Genomic DNA, 21,067 nt, shown 5'->3' with positions numbered 1-21,067 from the left:
TTGCTGACAGCAGTCAAACACAAATTGCATGGGAGTGTCATATTGTTTTTCTTGAGTACAGTTGGCCTCAGACAGCTTTAGTAAGATGAATTTGAGTCGAGGCAGACCACCACATGCTGAGTAACTTCAAAATGAAACCATCAACCCCTCTGATTGATGTCCTTAGTGCGGCCGTTGCTCAACGAGAAGCTGTCTGTGCCTGATTCATGGCATTGTGTTGGATGAAACAGCTTCTTCAGTGGCTGATAGTTAGCTGATCAATGGTGGTCGTGATGTTAAGGGTTGGAGAACAAAAGAACTCACAGCAGGATGAGGCATTAATGGCGATAATGGTGATAATGAACCATCCACAAGGTGCTGAAATTACCGTGTTTATTTTAGACAAATAACAATACAAAATACAAAACAATCCATCAAACAGAAAGAGCAGAGAAACACTACCTGGAGACAGAAATGTGCATAAAGCGCCGTCTCAGATGGAAATACATCAGGTTTCAGGGTTTGTCATCTTTGTGTTCACATCACAAAAGCTTGTGCTCATGCTGGAGACAGCATGCCGTGCAGAATGGACAACATTTCCGCCACTACTGCTCGGTAGATTCCAAAGAAATGAAATATGTTTTAAGTGAGAACAAAGGCAGAAATGAAAAAAGTGCATGACTTAGAGGTACTTTAAACTACAAAACTAACACCTATGTTTTCACAGCTGTTCCATTTAGCTTCCACTGAATGGTTTGAAATGATAGAAAACACACTGATGGAAAAGTGGTTGAAATAAGCCATTATCTTCAAAATGCACTTGCTGGCACACATTAAAACACAATATTGAATTATTTTTCACATTGCACTGCACAATCAATTTAAGCCATCTTTACAATATGGACAAAAAAGCCTGCTACTCAATATAAAACAGGTTCCTTTCATTGAGTTTGCTCAAAATTCGTTCCCACAGAGTGCTCTTCAATTTGCACATACTACTGTATATGTAGCTAAAAAAAAAAAAAAAAAGGAGATTTATTTATTTTTTTTAATAGCAGGGTGAGCTATATACATACTGAATTGCACCAGCTTGAGTATGGCACTTTGTCGTGATCTATTTACACATTCTGTCATTGCTCTGTGGGTTTTGCTGAGCTGATAAATCACAGAAAAGTGCTGCACTCTGCAGTCTCAGCCAATATCAGTGAATTACTGCCCCGACAGTTATTTGACCCTTCAACGAACAGCCTCTTGGTCTGCACATCAGGGTTACACATCTCTCCCTCATTATTTCACTCTGGCCGCTGACCTTCACAGGCTCCTAACAGAGAGTCCACAGCGTCTCATCTTCACAATGACCAAAGCAACATAAGGCTTTGGTGTGTCCGTCATTGTTAAGACTGTATCCCTGCAGCAATCATTAGAGTTCGGTTGATTTTTGAAATAACACAGCAGGTTATGAAGCGAGTGTCTGTAATACCTGTCCCCTCTCTTTTCTTGGACCTTTCTAAAAGGTCATGTAATGCTGTCTGTGCTTTCTCTGTGGTAGCAAGATTAAAATGTCACCATGCTGTGAATTTGGATTCATTTGGTTTACATGTATTTTGGTTGGGAGGTACATGAACAAAGAGGAAATATGTTTTCTATCAGTAATCTGAGTAACCTGTGTACAGGCGAGTTTTGACAATGATACTCTAGGACCGGGTGATGCAAACATTAAAAACACAAACCACTGTAGAAAACTCCCTCAGCTAAAAAGAAATCAGACACTTTAATACAGTAAGTTACAATGCGTGACTGACAACACAGAAACAAAGCTCTTTCCAACCCGGTCAGATGAAAAGTGTCATTTACTCAATACAGATCACTCATGTAAAAAGTAACTAAGTTACTTCAATAATTACTCAACAGAAAAAGTAATCACTTACATTAGACACACAAATGTAACATCTAATGTATTTAACATTTGTAGAAAACAACTATGGACAAAATACTGTAAAAATAAATAAATAGAAAATAATTAATTGTGGTTTAACAAACAGCCAGTCTACAGTCGGTTGGCATCACCAGCCAACTTGACATTAGTGTCCAACACTCTTGTGAACTTCTGTTCACACAGTAGAGCAGCAGGGTTCAAAAACACTCTGACACACCAACTGAAAACAAAAACAGCTCATCCCTGAATGCATCCTAACACAGGAGGTAACTTCACCAAAAAAAGAGCTAATGCGACACAAAATGTGGAGAAACTTAAGATTTCAGAATTGCATTTTCTTCCTAACAACCAAATGCATCCCCAACTGATATCAGCCTCATATCAAACTACCAGTTCACCTGCAAATTGTCAATGTAACAGAGCCTGATGGAGATGAGCAATCAAACCTGTTACAAGGTAGGCAAATATGGTTCCACTCAACACTGGCGTCTTTTAGAAAGGGATAGTATCTTTTCTAAGATGGGAAACAACGTTGGCAGAGTTAACTCAGTACACCTTTATATACTTATTTTACAATGTGCTTACTCTGATTTATTTCTTGTTCCGCACCCTAAACTTTAAGTACTGTATGGTGAAGTATAATGCTAAACACTAATGTCACCCAGGCCTAAATTATCCACTTGTGGTTTAACAGGGTCTGGCTGTGTTTAGAGTTTAGAGAGGAAGAGACTTCAGGAAGGTGGTCTGTTTAAACCGAACCAGTCTTCAAAATGTAGGATGAACCCGATGACAAACTGCTCTCCTGCCGGTTTTTCCTGCAACACTTTAGGTGAATATTTATATTAAGGTGTCTCTGCTTTTTATCATATGAAGGGTTAAGTTTATCACATCTTGCACTTTATATTACAGTAACAGAATTTCTGCAAAGATATTTTGGACAGCTCATTATAGCTGCTTTTACCAATATGTCGGAAATGTGCTTATCAAATGAAAGAAACTGGAGGTGTCAAAATACTTAATTAAAACGTATTCAGTGGGCGACTGAATCCATACTGCAGCTGTCAGACTCTCTGATGGTGGAGTAGGTTTGTTTTCAGTCAGGCTTTGACATTACCTCCAGACAGGGAAGGCTCCTCGTATGGGATCCTCTTGGCGTTGGGTAGGTACTGATCTGTCGGTGTGTTTAGCTCGTCCATTTCCGTGGTGAAGTGGTCGGGACTTTCCCCATTGGACGTCTCCTTGATGACACTATAGGTGAGTGCCACACTGTAAGAAGCCGGTTTCTCCATGCGCTGAGGGCCACAGTGACACAGCTTCTTGAAAGCGGCACGGAACTTCTGGGACATGGCGTTGTAGATGACCGGGTTAATGGCACTGTTTAAATAAATGCAGAGACGGCAGAAGAGCAGGAACCAGGTATCCAGGTAGGCCTTCTCCAGGAAGGAGTTGACCACCACTAAGGTCCGGTAAGGCATCCACAGTAAGGCGAAGAGGACCACCACCACAGCCAGCATCTTGGTCACCTGGTAAAGTTCAATCATGAGTTGAATTATTATTATTTTGTATCTTACTATTATCAACCTATGGTTTCAGAATGTAACATGCCAAAACTCTTGAAGTTATGATTCAGTATCCATCGTACCAATATAACAGAATCACACTCTTACTTTTATCTTGATGCCAATTGATTTTTAACTAAACAGAAAATATCCTCCTGTTTTACATTAAAGGCATCCAACTGGTCTAACAAGGGGAGGCTTTTACTGTGAAGCGGTCGCAGATAGAGCACAGATGATACTGTGACATTATGAGTGGGAGGCGATACAAAACAAGGTGGCAATTCTCTGCATTTCATCAGACATTGATTACTGTGTAAATATTGTGGGGAGTAACAGCTGTTAGATGAAAAGTTACGGTCAACAGGCTCCACATCGCCAATTTTTCAGCAACTAAATTACCACATTCTGCTGTTTCTTATGCTGTTGTGTGGAAAACTACAAAACAGACTGATCACAGACATTCATTACATGAGGGAAAATTGATAATTAGTGACTGAATTTGGTATGAAAGCAACTTTAATTTTCTTCCCTGCACTCTAAATAGATGCACCAGTTGCTCTTGCTGTGTTGCTGACAAAGTGGCTTGTCAGTAAGAATTCTAGGTGGGAGGTATGGTGGTTTACATTTTTACAATGGAGTCCACACTGAAGGGGTCAGGGGTTACTGACTGAGTGAAACAGTTACACAATTTTGTGTCTGTGCTTCTGCTTTGCATGCTGTGGTGTGATGTGTATTGTGTCATGTGTCTTTGCTGCATGGGGATGTATTGATTATGTTTTCTGATTGATGTTATGTATGTTTTGTCTTTTGTCATGTCATGTTGTATGTTCTTTTGTCAAGTTGTTAATTGCTGTGCATGTTTATAGATTGCCTTGGCTAATAACTTTGTAATTTTAATCATATTCATATTCTGTTTTTAGGGTGACTTTTTAACATCCGTCTGGGGACTACAGATGAAAAATAGCCTCTTGGCTAATTCTGGCACATTTACAGTGATGTTATTAATGTGCACTGTCCCTGTTTTCAAATAAACTTATAAACTAAAACTAAACTAATTGGTCAGTCGAATTGATAAGGTTACACCACTGATTGGCTAGGGACTTTGTGGACAAAATTAGCTCATTCCTGTTATATACAGTAGAGTAGCCAGTATTAGGCTACTCTGTGAGGTCATTCTTCAACTTTACAGTTCAGTGCAATAAGGATTTCAGCAGCAGAGCAGCAGCTTGGAAACAATTTAGATGTGGCTACTGGTTTATGCATCTCAGTCACAATTTCATCCTTGTACAATTATCTGACAGGACCAGAGGACCAAACGAGAACAGCTTCATTGTGTTAAAATACTCTAGAGTATATGTGAGCAGACAGTGTGAGAGAAGCAAACAGATAAAAGGGCTGAAACCAGCTGACACTTGGCAAAATTCAAATACAACATTTTGACCTACTCTTGTTTAACCAAATGATGTAACCTGCAGTGTCTTCTCTATGACACAGCTGCACCAACACCTGAACACTTGACTCACTTCTGTCGGTTTGAGTATGTTTAATCTGATAAACACTGCTGCTCAAATATTGATGAAGAGGAAACCACCTCCTGCACTTAATATTCATTTAGGTGCTCTTCTTTAAAGAGTAAGCTCAGTGTGTTTGATTGAGGATTTTCAGACAAAAAGGATTCACTCTAATATGAATGCAGTTTATTTACTGTAGGAGCACATGCTGACACAATATGAAGCGTTCATCAGTGCCAATCAGCATGAGCAGGAAAGCAGCTACACCTGTATCATCATGGAGAGCTACATCCAGTTCTTATAGGCCCAAACAAACCTAGAAAGGTGTACTATACCAAACTGCGAACAAAACTTAAAAATTTAAAATGAACCTTTACATAACATACTTACTAAAACGTATGTACACTAAAGGTAAAAGTATCATCACTTTTGGACAGTTTTTGGAACATTAAAAACTAGCTAAAGCTGAAAAATAGTTTTGGGTCCATATCTAAGCCATTCAAAAACAAATCATTAATGTCATTTGAATTTGAGAACTCTTTCAATCTATCACTGAGCCTGGAAATTAAAGTCAGCAACAGCTATGAAAAATATTTTTCAAAAATGTCTGTAGTAGTAAAAATAATATAGATACACTGAAGTGACAAACTATTGAACATAAAACTCCAATTAGTACTAGAAACACAGAAGAGTCTAGGGCAAAACACTATGTAAAAGAAAACCGTGAGTCATCCTCATTAGTTTGTTGAACTGGTTATTCGCATGACGCAGTTTCAGTAGAAATGCTCTGGCCAGACAAAGGGTACAGAAATCTTCCACACAACAATAGTACCACACGGCCAAATATACTGTACATAGTATAAACCTCTGGACCAAGAGTCGTCCTTTTTCCATTACATTTATAATCTTACAGGTGTAACTGTTGTCCTGTTGACCACTGACTGTATCCTTTAAAAAGGGATCTTACTGATCTTCTGATGATGCCTCCAACATGTAAGCTCTGTTATGTTGTTTTGGAGAAAATAAACATTTCATTTTACCCAACAATTTTGATTTGTTGTTTCATACTATCCATTCCAAACGCAGATTTTTTTTTTTTCCTTCTTGGTTGCAATCAAGGCAACAAGGGCTGTGCAATATCTGGTCTGTGTATGAACTGTACCCACTCAGGAGTGAATGAAAAATGTTTGATGTTATGTACTGTTATGTCTGTCTTGTGTTCTTATATGCAGCTGCTGGAGGTATTGATTGTCCAAGGCAAATTTCCCTCCGGGGACAATAAAGGTGAGGATGTGTTCTTGAGGAAGACTTTATCATGCAACTTTAGAAACACCAAAGTGTTGACCCCATAAATAAACCATTCAGTGTTCATTCAGGTGCTGTTGATTGATTTTCAATGTGGGGTACTAATGTATGCGGAACCTAACAAAGACAAAATTTGTTCTCATAATTAGCAAGTGATAATCCTGCTGTGAAACTTGTACATAATTAAAACGTATCTATATTTATGTAGCGTTGTATTGGCTGCAGTGAGGTGAGTCTAATAGGATCGGATAAGGGCAATGCCACTGTCATCACTGAGTAAAATACCTGAACTCTCATTATTTCCTCCTTGGGTTAATTCAGTGACACATGTCATAACAGCGTGGATCGTTCCTTTTGTCCACAAGAAACACATGATTGTGTTGTTGTGGGTGTGTGTTTGTCAAAGGTAAAACAAAGGTAAACTGGGGGAGAAAAAGCCAAAAGCCTGTTTGAGTTGGGGTTAACTGATTAGACTATCCAATAGAGCATGGAGCTCCCTCAGGGTACCACACCTCCTGTCATTCCAAGGGAAGCCTTCTTCCGTTGATCAGATAAACGAACATCTAGCTCTGGTACCTGTGTGTCTGGCATGGTGTGTGTATGTGCCTTCAGAGCATTTTTGTATTTATTTATTTTTTAACAAAATAAGACCTTATATTTTATTTTATTTGACAGCATGGAATGAAAACATTCGTATACAGGACAGTTAGAATTCACAATATCTTATGTCAATGTGTTTTTGTTTTAAATTGCCTGTTTTTCTCCCTTTCTCCAGTGTGCACACAAATGCACAAAAAGAAAACAAGCTAAAGCAGAGGATTGATAAACTCTTTTGTAACATCCATCATGTGATTCCAAATAGGTCTGTTGTCACTTAAGTTAGTTCCTCAGCAGAGCTATAAATTTATGCTTCAGAGTTTTGAAAAAAAAAGTGGAAAGCGAGTTTGCACTTCATTAGACTTGATATGAAAGGAGTTGAGAGCCGGCAGCACTTTGATGTTCTGTACTTAGATGTTTGAATATTTTCCTTTAGTACAAAGTGCATATTTTCACAAATTACCACCACACATGTCCTTACAGATAAGCCAGCAGCTGACCTTTAGAGAGTCCAAACAGAACAGTTCAAAAAGGACACATAGTTTAATCACCATACCACCACCACCACCAGCAGCAGCAGCAGCAGCAGCAGCAGCAGCAGCTTACATCATGGTTTTTACTAATGTTATGAGAATTGTTTGGTTTGGGACAACATGTTATTGTTGGGGCCGTCATAGACCCCAGTTGTAAAACATGGTTAAATGCAATGAATTTTTTTTTTTTTTTTCTTTTTTACAAAACTTCTCAGGCTTTCTATTATTTGATTTTTTTTTTTTGTTCGTTAGAGGTTTGGGGGAAGTAGCTAGAATATAGAATATTTTGGTGAAAACGCAGTTTCAGGATAACACTGAAATATAAGACACAGGGATGAGATATAGAAAAGAAACAATGAGAGGTGGAAGTTAACCAAATAAGTTTGATGTATTAAATCTATATTGTGGGGTCAGTTTTACTACAGTATGATGTCACTATATTATCCCACCTAAATAAAAACATAATAAAGATGAGGAGAAGCACTCACTCACTTCTTTCTAAACTGAGGATCTACACCTGACCTGTGGTGCAGCTGGATCCATTGACCTCCTTCTCACACACACTGATTACACACTGATAAATGTTGATGAACAAACAGAACCCACCTGTCTGCGGGAGGCAGCTGTGGTGCTGCTGGAGGAGCTGGCGCTGATCATCCTCCCTCCCTGACTCGTCTGCTTCTTCCACTTCTTGGTGCTGTCCTTCGGATCCGACGGCAGCGGGTTCAGGAAGAGTATCCTGGCGATCAGTCCGTACAGGACCGTGGCCAGCATGAGAGGCAGCACGTAAAACACCGCGAAATCTGTGAAGTAGATGGGCAGGTAGTGACTCCTGGACACTTTGTAGGCGCAGCTGAGCAGCACCACGTTGTCGTACACCAACTTTTTAGTGTCTGACAGAAAGAGCCACATGACGCAGTAGACAGAAGTGAGCGCCCACACCAGCATGATGATTTTCTTTGCCCTGGATAAAGTGCACAGAAATTGCGCTTTGATGGGGTGGCAGATGGCGATGTAGCGCTCCACGGTGAAGGCGGTGATGGAGCAGGAGGACGCGTTTATTCCCAGGTACTGGAAATAGGTGATCCCCAGGCAGCCCGCGTAACCGTACACCCACTGACCGTACAGGGCGTCGGTGATGTTGGGCAACCCGGCGGCCGTCAGGACCATCAGGTCAGCGGCGGCCAGGCTCACCAGGTAGCAGTTAGTGGGAGTCCGCATATGTTTGGTGGTCAGGACCACCAGGATGACCATCACATTCCCCACGATCCCCACCCCGCATATAAGGGACACTAAAAACACACTGGCCACTTTATATTCAAAAGTGTAGTCAGTCCAAACACCCAGGGTCTGATTGTCCTGCAACGACGTGTCATTCTCCATGGTCACGTTATCCATGGTGAGGTTTTCCATGGCAGAGAGAGGCTGTGACTCTGTGCGCTTTTACGAAAATCACACCAGGCATTCAAAAAAGAAAACCACAGAGACTCATCTCAATAAACTACACGGGCCCGGCGTCCAAATTCCAACAGGAGCCCGGCTAGAAATGCTCCAAAAACTTAATTTCATCCACATATAATCCAGTCAAACTCACTTTTCCTCTCCATGAAATCCAATTTCTGACATTGCAAATCCATCAAATGAAACTCCAAAGCGTTTTCCATAAACGCAAGAATGAAGTGAATGAAGGCTGTCTTGGCTTGTTGGTTGAAGTTTGCAGAGAGATGATGTGTTGCAGCAACAGCAGCAGCAGCTCTGCGCCCTGCTCCTGTCTCACTGCTTCCTGCAGAGCCTCTGCCTCTCTGCTCCTCAGAGTCTCTGGCATGGCTCACAGTGAAGTCACACGGTGACACACTGCAGCCACAAACTTTGTTCTTATGTCAGCGACTCCCACAAAACCCCATCATAAAATTTACTGTGTGTGAAGGTGAAGGTGTTGTTTTTAGGGATTTTGTTTCTGGCGCTGAATTTACCTATTGATCTTATTATGTTAATTATTAACATCATCTACTATTAGCAGTTAATGCTACATTATTAGATGTGTTACAACACACTAAAACACAATTTAATTTAGCTATAAGAAAGTGCAACTATTGAAGCTTTAAATTATTGGTTAGGCAGCTATTAAAACAGAACTCCTGTAATGTGTGTATGGTGACTTAAAATGTTTTTATATCTGCATACAATGCATTAGTTTCTAGTGTGAGTGTTGTAAACCATTGTTTACACTTTACTTATAGTACCTGTGCTTGGTGGGCTAAAGTAAATGCTTATCATCAACTGCCAGTAATGTTTTTTTTTATCCCATTTACTCCTGTTTACACCTGCATTTCTGATGTTATATAAATATAACTTTGCTGTAGGTGAATCTGACTTAAAGAAAAAAACCTGAGTGTTATTTATTTATTCATTGTTTTAATAAAATTCCACTTGGGCACAGTTAGTTTCGTTGTTACTTATTACTCACCAATTGTTGTTTTGTATGTTTCTGAATGTGTGATTTCTATTCTCACATTTGTGTCTTTAAGTAAAATTTTTAAAACATATTCTGGATCCACACTGTAAGTGTAAGTATAAATATTAAATATATACACACACACCTCTACAGTGGGAGGAGAAAATGCCATAAAGTGACTCAGTTGACAGATACAGGTTAGTAATATAAGAGATAATAAAAAATAAATAATCACCCCATAAAGCACAATAAGGTCATTCTAAACTTGTTGTTGAGTCCTATGGGTGCAATATTAAGCTATTATAGGACCATTATGGTGATGGAAGGAGACAGAAATGTCATAAAGAAGGGAATGGTCACTTTAATATTTTTAATGCAATATTGTTATAGTGTGTTTCTGAAGTGGTGGCTCAAGAATACTCACAGCACTGCCTGCCATATTTGCACAGCTTCCTTCTTTTGCACTTTTTCAGGTCATCTGGGGCTGCAGTTCAGTATTGTACAGTTTTATTTAAAGTGGCTGACTAACGTGTGAATATGTATAGCAGGAAATCTGAATCGGATCTTGGCCATTCTTCCTCAGTGCCTGTCTCAATTGTCTCAGTGTTTCTCTCTGCCTCCTTCCTCTCTCTCTTTCAGTTGTTTACCTGCTTCCACTTGACTTCTCACACCTCATTGACAGGGAGAGGAAATTAAGGTTCACACTGTTCACTTAAATTACAGCATCGCCGTGTAGAAACAAGGGGCTGAGGTCTCAGGTGGTATCACAACATCCGTGGGTGGTGTTGTAGCTTTTCTCCTCCCTGAAGGTAAACACCTGTAACATTAGATTGAAGGTCTGAGGGAGACATGTGTCAGAAGCTGCTTCTCAGTGGGAGAAAAAGTCCTCTACTGTCGGCAGTCATCTCCATCTGCAGGATATCCGTAGTGGAATGAAAAACTGAGACGTACATGTTGATGATTTAACTGTCTCTGATTAGCATTCTCCCGCCCTCTGGTGTTTTAGTCCTGTTGCCAAAAAGATAAACAAACTGGCAGAGGTTTCAGGCAGTCGTTCAACACTAGTCCAGATTAACAGAATTGTTATTCCTGGGGAAGCTGCATGGGCTCAAGTGAAATAGGCAGGCGATGAAAATTAGTCAGATTTTCAGCGCTGTAGGGGATGCAGCTGTTTATATTGCTGTCGATACAACCTTCCCAGGAGGCTGGTTTAGCAATAGCAAAGAAATCTGCAGGGAAACAGCCTTGAAGGAAACATGCCTCAGTCTCTAGGTTACCTTTTGGACTGTGTACATGTTGTCAGACAGATCGGTGGAAAAGTGTTTTAGACGTCACCAGTGGATTGTCGTGGTTTTGAGAGCTTGTGCTCCTAAGTCTTCTGATCTCAAGCAGGTTATTCTCTTGAGTTAACCCAGAATACCTCCAAAGATTTCATGTCAGTGTACACATGTGGTATTGATTCATTGTCACCTCTGTATTGATCCCCTCCATGTCTATTAAAGGGTTACTTCACCCAAAATCAATAATTCACCAATTTTCTACTCACCGTCATGCCAAGGAAGGGTTTGGAGAACTTTCAGAGTCATCAAAACCCTTTTGGAGTTCCAGGGGGGGGTCCGACTGCCAACAGATTTTCATATAATGGTGGCAGATAGAGCTCACTTTTGAATCGTCCAAAACACACACTATGAAACATCCAAACTTCCATACTGCTTGTCCATACTGACCAAAGTGTCCTGAAGCCGCCACATGAAAAAGTTGTTTGGAAAAAAATAATTTGATCTCTGTTTTTAGCGTTTATGTAGCAGTAGCTCCCAGTGGCTCTGTTGATGTTTGTGCGCATGCGCGAGATTTACTGCGAGATGTTCATTCGTCGTTGTAAACCATTGGATGTATGATGTAAACACGGAAGAACATCTCACAGCAAATCTCGCGCAGCCACTGGGAGCTACAGTACTGTACTACAACATCAACTATCAATTTTGGGTGAAGTATCCCTTTAAGCCATATCAGAGTAGGGCTAAATGAAATATTTGATTAGGTAAAATCATCACGCCTCAAAGCCCCAGGGGGTCAAGTGGCTCACACAAGTTGCAGGTGGGTGAAAACTTTTGTAATCACATCTGTAGAATATGAATCTGTAGAATATGTCCACCCGAGGTGTCGGCGACGACAAGCCTGCCACAGTTATTTTTCGAAAGAATCTTGATTTTATTAATGGAAATGGTTATGCCGTTAGGCCGTGGTGATACGTATAACGATCAAAGGCTGCGCAGGTGATACAGCTGCTTTTGTTATCCTCAATATGTGCTTATGAACATAATTGCAATGCCACTGGGCTTCTAACCTAATAAAGATTGTTTCTACTGCCCTCTGAATTGAATTGGACATTGGTTTCCTCTAAAGTAAAGTAAAGTAATACTTACATTTGATTTGAGGAAATACAGTATCCTGAAAAGAGTTGGATGAGAAAACTGATACAACTCCTGTGTCTCTCTTGTAAACATGAGACTATGGCCAGCAGCCAGTTAGCATACCCTAACACAAAGACAATCCCCTGCAATACATATATTTCTATACAAAACTCCTGTGCAAAACAGCAGGTTGTTGTTTGTTACAGCAACCATAGAAGACATACACAATACAGAACTATTATGTGCCATATTCATCATCCATAAACGTATAAGGGGGGTGTTTCACTGTTCTACTTGCCTGAGGCAGAGTAATTATAATTTTTTAGAGTTATAAAGTTTTATCTCTAACACAGGGCTTTATGGTGATCATAAGAAAATCTGCAAAGTAAATGCAGCTCTTGAATATATCTAGTGGAGTGACACCATGTTCCCCTCTGAAGTAGTGTAATAAAATGATTCAGAAGCATTTAAATGACATTAGTAAAGTATGAATAATTCAAAATTGTGATTAGCTACAACATCAGTTCATGTGCTCTCTACTCGTGATCAGTGCTCCTCTGCCTTAATCTTGATTTTGAGACTCTCTCCCCTTCTTTCAACATTCCTAGTGGGTCTTCACTGCCACCTCATGGTTAAATGCTCCACTGACACACAGGAGAGAACAGGAGAGGGCAGGCAAGCTACTGTAAATACTTAGCCCATGACACACCTTACAAAGACGCCATTTGTCTCTGTGGTCTAAGGGTTTGTGAGCACTAATGCATGTACGTTTCTGCAACAGCTTTGTTTCAGTCATTACTTTGAAACATTTTGCGTTAAAGTAAGTTTAGGCCAATTGTTCTGGAATGAAGCCAAAAACAAATGTTTTGTAGCCTGCAAAATGTGAATGAACTTTGTAGAGCAAAAGTTTCTTGGAATTCTTTAACCTTTTTCTCCAGGTTTGGAGAGGTTTTCTACCCTTTGCCTCCACATTCATTTATATTTATGAAATGCATTCCTTCTGACTTTCTGAAGGCTGGTATTTCATCTCAAGGGAGGTTTTTCTATTGCTGAACAATCACTGAAGGACAACAAACACACCGTGATGGAGAACCAGCTGTCTAAAGCTGTGAAGAGAATACTACTCGTCTATTTCTACCAGACAGTCTGAAGAAGTGAGCGGCTACAAATGTCTGAATCTTACTATTTTACATTTTACAAATTCTCAGCAGTGACGTCTGTGTTAATATAATACATTATTCATTCATTGCAGCTTTTAGGAGAGAGGTCCTCTTGTCCCTAAATGAAAATTCAAGGTAAACACTCCAACAGAAACTCAGAGGCAAACATTTTATCATTACCAGTAGTGCCAGCACATTACTCAGAGGCTTGGCTCACTATATTCACCAAATATAAATGACATCTTTGGCCTGAACTCAAGACTTTCTCATTTACCTAATGAATGAAACTCATCCCATCCTGCCTGAAATGTTTGCCTTGTCCATACTAAACAGCTGCTTTGACTCCATTCATTGCACACAAGGATACCAAGAGCTAAAGTGAACCTGACTGTATATTAGTCAAAACAAATGGGACCAAGCAGCTAAAACAAATTTTTTGTTGATGTATAATTAGGGTGCTATTAAAACTGGGCACACAAGAAAGGCTGTAAGATAATCACTGGTCCAGATGGAGACAGAGATGCAAAAGATATGATGAACATTGCAAGCGCTAGTGGGGCCATTATAATGCAAAAGCAGCTGTGGCATGTGGGATAAGATCATATTAATTATGAGAAAAAGGCGACAAAGAGAAGAAGGCTCTATGAAATGGTGGAATTAATTATCAGGGTCGGCTTGCTTAATCGCCAAAAGTGTTTTCTTTTTTTTCTATTTTGTGAAGTCTTATCTTTGAATGAAGCATAAATCTTTGCACACACAAGGCAGTAGGAAAGCCATTATTATCCTTCCATTATCCCACAGTGTCTGTGTTGAGGCCAGCCGCATCGCTTCAATTAGGAAAGTCACTGTAAATTAACTTGAAGGTCCAAGTGCTGAATATTTCATAAGAGTGCCTGCCACCATCACACATACAGTACTCCCTTTCAAAAGGAAGAGGGGAAAAAAAGCCCAGCCTGAACCTCTGTCTGCCTGCCATACTCCTAATTCTCTTGTCATCCTGATGTCTGCCTACACCCTCCACTCTGAAAGGCATTTTAAAAGCTACTGCAGGGTTAGCGTGCCAGACTGCCCTCACGAGCCCAGGGGACTGTGTAGACCTGCTCATTAATAATCTACAGAGCCTTGCTTCCATGGCACACTAACCTGTCAAAGACCTCAAGATACTTTCTGGTTGCTGGTCATAAACATACAGTATCTACTGTGATGGAAGTTTACTTTGACCTACATCATACGCTATGTTTCTTTGGTTTGGACAGCACCAGGTATTCCTAATTCACACAAGCTAAGGAAGGTCTTTGTCTTTGTCACATTTACGTAAATAAATAAATGTTTTACAATGAACCGATCAGTCTAATCATTTTATTTTGTTAAGTCAACATGGTTACTGTACATGGCAAAGATTATTACCACTTTATGACTTAAAATTGGTTGGTATTTCTATGGGAGTCCTATGGGAGTGTCGCCACTCTGTTATATCAATCGCTCTGGTCGGCAGTAGTCGGGGCGGTGTGTTTCACTGCTTCCTTTCTCCCGACTGTGTCCGACGAGGGGCGATGGACTCGTCGGACAATATCTCGATCAACATATCAGCTGTCAAGTAACTGTAGTGTTTTTATGCTTTATCAGAAAGGCAGTATACTGAATTTAAATGCAAATCATGGTAACCCTAAAGCTGTTAATTATGTAGTAGCTGAACAGTAATGTAAAATCAAGTGCTTCTCACATTATGTCCTGATCACGTTCCTCAGCAAATGATGGTCCAGCACTCTGTTGCGTATGAGAGGCTTTCTGAGCAGCAAACAGACCGTCTGGGTGGAAAGGTTGGGAGAGTCTGCTTCCTCAACGTCAGGCCTCAGCTCCTTCACAAAGACAAGAAGGGGAACAGACTCAACCAAACAGGGAAATTCTAGGTGACCAAGGCAGAACGATGAGAAAAACCCTGAGGAGTCTGTTCTCTGGATGTCAGGCTTCAGCTTCTTGTCAAACAGGGCAGAGGACTACAGGGAGTCAGCTCCATCAACGTCAGACCTTGGAGTCTTCACTGGAAGGAGGTAAAGCTGTAAACCCAGGTAATTTCTCGTATTCACTCTGTTATACTTCCCTATGTTTTATCAAACAAAGGCAAGACAATACTCAATGGCTGCAAATGTCTCCTGCAAGTCTTCATATTAATTGTTAATACTATACTGTTCTATTTGTCTGACAGAGCAGAGCTGTCTAACATGATGTTGTTTCCTTGACAACAACAAAAAAAAAGGCATGTTGTCTAAGGACCAGATCAAAAGGATGGATGACCGCAGGACAAACTGGAGCGCTGTGGTCGCCTATTGTTCGCTCAGCTATACTCTTCTGACTAAGGCTGCAAGAAAACCATGATGATAAGATTAAGTTAAAATTGTCTGCTGTATGTGAATACATTTATTATGAGAGCCTTCCTGAATACCATTCTATTGTTTATATTCATATAATTAATTATATTTGTATCAAAGGTCAAATTCAACAAAATAGCAGCCAAAAAGCAAAGATTGAATTAAAGAGTCCAAAACATCTCATTACATGAATTACATTTTAAAAGGCAGGGCTTGTTCTGTCTCTTTAGCAATTTCAGCAGTCTGAATGTTTTGAGGCATCAAACACAGTCTGAAAACCCAGTGAGTACCATGACCACCTCCCTGCCCATGGCTCAAGACTAACAATGTCCCAACGGGGACAACAGAGGAAGTGTCTGAGACAGAGATTTTCCCCAGGATAAAAGGGATTTTATGTTTATCTTGTAATTTATTTGAAACTTTTCACATTAACACAAAAAACACAAACAGCCTACTATACTTCTTTGTAACATCTTCACATTACAACATAATTACCTCCCTATTTGTTAATGCACACATGGAGAAATGTGTTTCAACGTCATTAGCCAGGAATGAATAGGGAAGATAATGTATTTATTATGGGTTTTTATAAAGTGAGATGTTATTGGCATTAGAACTTTGTAATTAGAGATTTGTTGGTAAATACAATTTCAAATATTTCCAATGTGAACTAAACAGCACTTTTTTCCAAGACTGAGTCAATAGTGTTAAAAAGTCCAACTTTACAGCACAAATCAACATGGCACATAAACAAAACTAAACAATTTTGGTTTCTACAGCTAATTTGCTCCATCATGACAACTGCACTGGATGTTTTTTTTTATATAACTCAACTAGTGAAATTTTGATACAGCTGAATCCTGCATACAGCACTCGAGGGTGTCCTGCTAGCCTACTGTATGAGTGACAGTTGAGCGAGCATATAGCCCACTGTATGCTTGCAACAAGCCTGGATGTCTTGTCGCAAGATTACAGTTCAAGACTGCCTTATTTATTTAAAATATGACATTTTCTCATTTACTTCCTACAGATTAACAGCAATACATAATCAAATCATCTGTGAAGTGACTATAGCCCTTAGCTACAACAATGTATATAATGCTCCTAAAGCTAAATGAGCCATGTTATACAGTTCTTTAAATGCTAACTTTGACAAAGGAAAAAGCTTTGGCAGTGCCAGAGTGCCTATTATTGTTGAACAAATATAATAACCATATTTCACCTTTTCGTTTTCGAGAATACAAGGATGACTCCTGTATTGAATCAGTGCAGGACCCAATCTGTCCCATAGTGATGGCAGAAAACGCAGTTGAATGGAAGTAGCCTATAGTTTCCATGAGAGTGTGCAGAAAATATTAAATAATCTTGCTTTATACACCTGCTTTGAATATGTAGCCTAGTTGTAAAATAACATTAACATAGTAATGTCCTCCTTGTAGTGCAACACAATTTCTGAAAAACAAGTTGTTGTTGCTTTTGGTGGTGCAACCACCCAACAAACATGACTATTTATAAGTGAGGGCTGAGCAAGGGGGTTCCCACTTCCCAGAGTAGAAGAATGAGCTCCCACAAGCGCTCCGGATGTCACGTGACTGACTTGGTTTGTTTATACCGCCATGTTGGTAGGACAAGCCCCAGCAAAAATGAATGGCGCTGTGCTGATTACATTTTCAAGCCGTCAGAGGTCAGTGCGCACTACGAAAAGTGAGCGGCATATCGCAAACCTTGACACATTTAACATAACGTAATGACACAGACGGAGCGGACAATTTTCCAGACCTGCAATAGGCTATACTATGGGATAAACTTTCCATCTCCTACACAGAGTCTCTGGAAGCATACAAGAGCCTAGAGGGGCCACAGGTGGACATAATCTGGCTTCGTGATATATTCGTCTTTGCAGTCTACCAGTTGAAGATACTTCTGTCGTCACTGGATGGGTAAGTGTCACTTGATGTATCTTAGCACAACGTAGCATTACGTTAGTAAAAGCTACGTTATGCTAGCATACGATGCACGGCAGTGTATCATGTTGGCAGTGTTAACTTATCTGTGTCGAAGTGAAGAATTTGTGCAGTGTGTGTATGTTTTATGGCAGTAGGCTAACTCACTCACTGTCTTCTTTCTGGATCTTTCGGACTCGTTAAAATGTTTCCTCTTTGCTTGTAGCTACCCGACTGTAACGTCTGGCCGCATCCCAGGCATTTGAGGTCACAACAGCTGTCCACCATGTTCATGTTTGCTTGGGAGTGAAAAAGCGCGCTTAAATGTCAAATATGGCCTTGTTTTGGTTTCGATTGTTGCATGCTGGGATTGCATGACGTCATCTACCTAGCTCTATGATACTGTAGGTATTCACCTTATTTTTACAGTCTATGGTATTCACTGAGCTTGAATAATAGACTGTATGGCTTGAATACTGTATCTAGGCATATGTAAAGTCAGGCAGTTATCGTGTGTGCATGTGTGTGAATGAAAAAATGCAAAGACAAAAAAAATGTAGATTGCTTTTTATATGTTTTATAGCCTAGCCTACATGTATCCTATTCAAACAAGCAGCTAGGGCCTTGGCAGCACTGTCACCAACCGTATCATTTAGCTTTTAGTTGGTTCACATGTTCTTCCTCAGTGATAGAAACCCCAGGAGAGATATTTCAAACAACCTTCACTGCTTCAGACTGATAGATGGGTGCTCAGCAGGAACCAGAGGTGGGAATAAATAGCACAAAGCTAATGTGATCAATCTATTAATAGGAATAATAGGTCTTCAGTGGTCCAGTCAGTCAGGCAGTTGGGGAGGAACTAACCGTTTGTTTTTTATTTTATTCTACTTTATTTTAATATAAGTGTTACACACCTAAGCAACTTCTAATGCTAAATAGCTAATGAAGTACCAAAATCAAGACTTCTTTGAATGGCCACTGGGATCTGGCTCCAAATGTTGATATGACAAACTTAACAACACAAATAAATCTGTTTAGCCTGGTACAAACAACAGTTTTGGTATCTGTGCAAATTTCTAGGCTACCTTCATTACAAATTTGGCACGGGCAAAGTCAGGTTTTGTTGTATTGTTGATGTTGGTGGTGCATTTTGCATTTTGCTATGTCTTTTTTGGTAAAGCCAAGCTAAACTTTTGTTGTTGCCCTCAGCTGTAGTCCAGGATGTAAACGACATATGAACTCCACTGCTGTTGACTAGCCTACTGTCTGACTAATTATGCTCAGTGGCGGCCTAACAGGTCCTGGCAGATAAGTTAAACTTTTACAAAGCTCACTGTACTTCACTTGAGAGTGTGGCTAAAATATATGCAAATGTTTTGGAATTGAACAGCAAACTTGTGCTTGTTGAAATTTTCAGTAAGACTTAACGTTCTGCATAATTGAGGGCATGCTTTGGCTGGTGGGTCAAAGACTCAACATGTGCCCCTCTTCTTTGTGGGTGTTTGTAATAGCTGAAGTTCAACAGCATCCGGATCTGCAGGATGTTGACGTAGGGATGTCCTACTTGGACCTTAAAAACCTCTCATCAACCTGTGGGTGAATGAAAGCTAGAGTTATCTGTCTTTATTGTGTGAGTTTTTAGAATTTAATTAAACCAATTTAACTGAATTTGTGGAATAAGACAATATATTTAGAGTGACCTTTTGTATTTTTTATATCTTTACTCTGCATGTGCTAAAAATACCTTGGCTATCAATCTGTATGTTATATTTATTAATTTGAAGAAGTTCGGAATACACAGCAATTAGTCTTTTATGCTTATTTATGGAAAAAAGGCAAAGTGTTCAAAATGTCATCTGTGTCATGGCAATTCAAGCAGCATGGAGCAGTCAGGGGAAGATAAGGATGATTGCAGAATACATCTCAGAATGTAGTAATGAGGAGGACTTGAGAGATGAAACTATCAACCAGATGAGTGCTGAGGTAAAGGCGTCCAACAACAATAACAGAGAACTCATCAACAAAGCAGTCAGCAATGGGCAGAGAGAAAAGGAAGAAATGTTGAAAAGTACAAAACTCCATTTGTTGAATTTGATGAATGTGTTGAGGAAGCCTCAGAAGACAGGTGTGAACTGACACCACACACATTGCCAGCTGTTTCTGTAAATGCTATGGAAAATTGGAGAGCAAACAAACTTGTACAGTGTGCAGACAGATGGAAAGTCAGAAAACGCAACTATGAAAGAAAGCAGGGTGTAGATTGCATGAGGGTTTAGCACATATACCCGATGTACAAACCTTTAGGAAGATGGAAACAAAGCGCTCCACATTTCTGAGATGTAATGTCTGGAGAGGCCAATTTTTAAAATTGCTGACACTGACTCACTTCAATGTGTCTGATGATGTGAGGACAGAAACTGTAGAAACTCTGGCTGTGGTTACAGAAAATACAAGAACAATGTCTTTGTACACGTCCTGAATGATGCAAGTGAGATTAAATTACAGTATACTGTACCATCAAGGGAAAAACTCATCTACATGTCTCTATGCCAGCAAAGCTTAACCAAAAAAAGGCAGAAAAAACTTAAGAAAATCCAAAGGGAAATCTGATGTTAGTGTTACTGAAGATGTTGTCGTAAAATCAACCCGTCCAATTGAACTAATTGGACAAACAGGGTTTTTGCTGACAGCTATCATAATTGCATCAATTCCACTGGTGGAGCATTAAAAGGGGATTTCATTGGAACAGTCCAAACAGAGTAGAAGACAGAGTAGAAAAAGATTTGAAAAAGAAAAAAATAGAGAAAGATTAGGCATGTGGGATTTCAGAGTAAACCATGACAACATCATCATAAGATGGTTTTGGCAACAAAGCTGTGAACTTACTTTCTTCTCTCTTTGGCATCAAACCAGTGGGAAACTTGAAACTCTGCCGCCAAGAAACCAAAAAGACACATAATAGCTCCCAGACCAGCTGTTGTTGAAACATACAAGTTCATGGGAGGTGTTGATCTATTTGATAGTCTCCACTTTACAAGTTCAGCTTCAGATTCCAGAGATGAAAAATGCACATTTGGTGGTGATGGTCATCAATGTGTGGAACCTCTACGGAGGAGCCCAGACGAAACTGGAGCCTGAGATGAAATCCTTGGCCTAGACAGGGAACGTTTCAGGCTTCTGAGAGCAGAGATGACAGAGATGCGAGTACTTCCTGTGCAGTGTATGCATTTCTTACCAAGGCCCTTCTCCCCTGAATGCTGAGCCAGCTCGCAGTTGTACTCGTTCAAAAATACTTCCATTTAAGAA

The 21,067-nt window shown here is 39.9% G+C and overlaps 1 protein-coding gene across 1 annotated transcript; it reads right to left on the bottom strand.

Moving 5' to 3' along the window:
* Positions 1-3,012: 3,012 nt before the first annotated feature.
* trhra (thyrotropin-releasing hormone receptor a) lies at positions 3,013-8,833 on the bottom strand (the record flags this gene model as incomplete). Its single annotated transcript, XM_083990316.1, has 2 exons — positions 3,013-3,438; positions 8,027-8,833. 2 exons carry the CDS (start codon positions 8,831-8,833, stop codon positions 3,013-3,015), a joined length of 1,233 nt encoding a protein of 410 aa, XP_083846442.1.
* Positions 8,834-21,067: the final 12,234 nt, after the last annotated feature.

This window comes from Trachurus trachurus (genome assembly GCF_905171665.1).
Source record: "Trachurus trachurus genome assembly, chromosome: 16".
Taxonomy (NCBI): domain Eukaryota; kingdom Metazoa; phylum Chordata; class Actinopteri; order Carangiformes; family Carangidae; genus Trachurus; species Trachurus trachurus.
The sequence above is the reverse complement of the archived record's forward strand: the minus strand, read 5'-3'. Positions and strand labels throughout refer to the sequence as shown.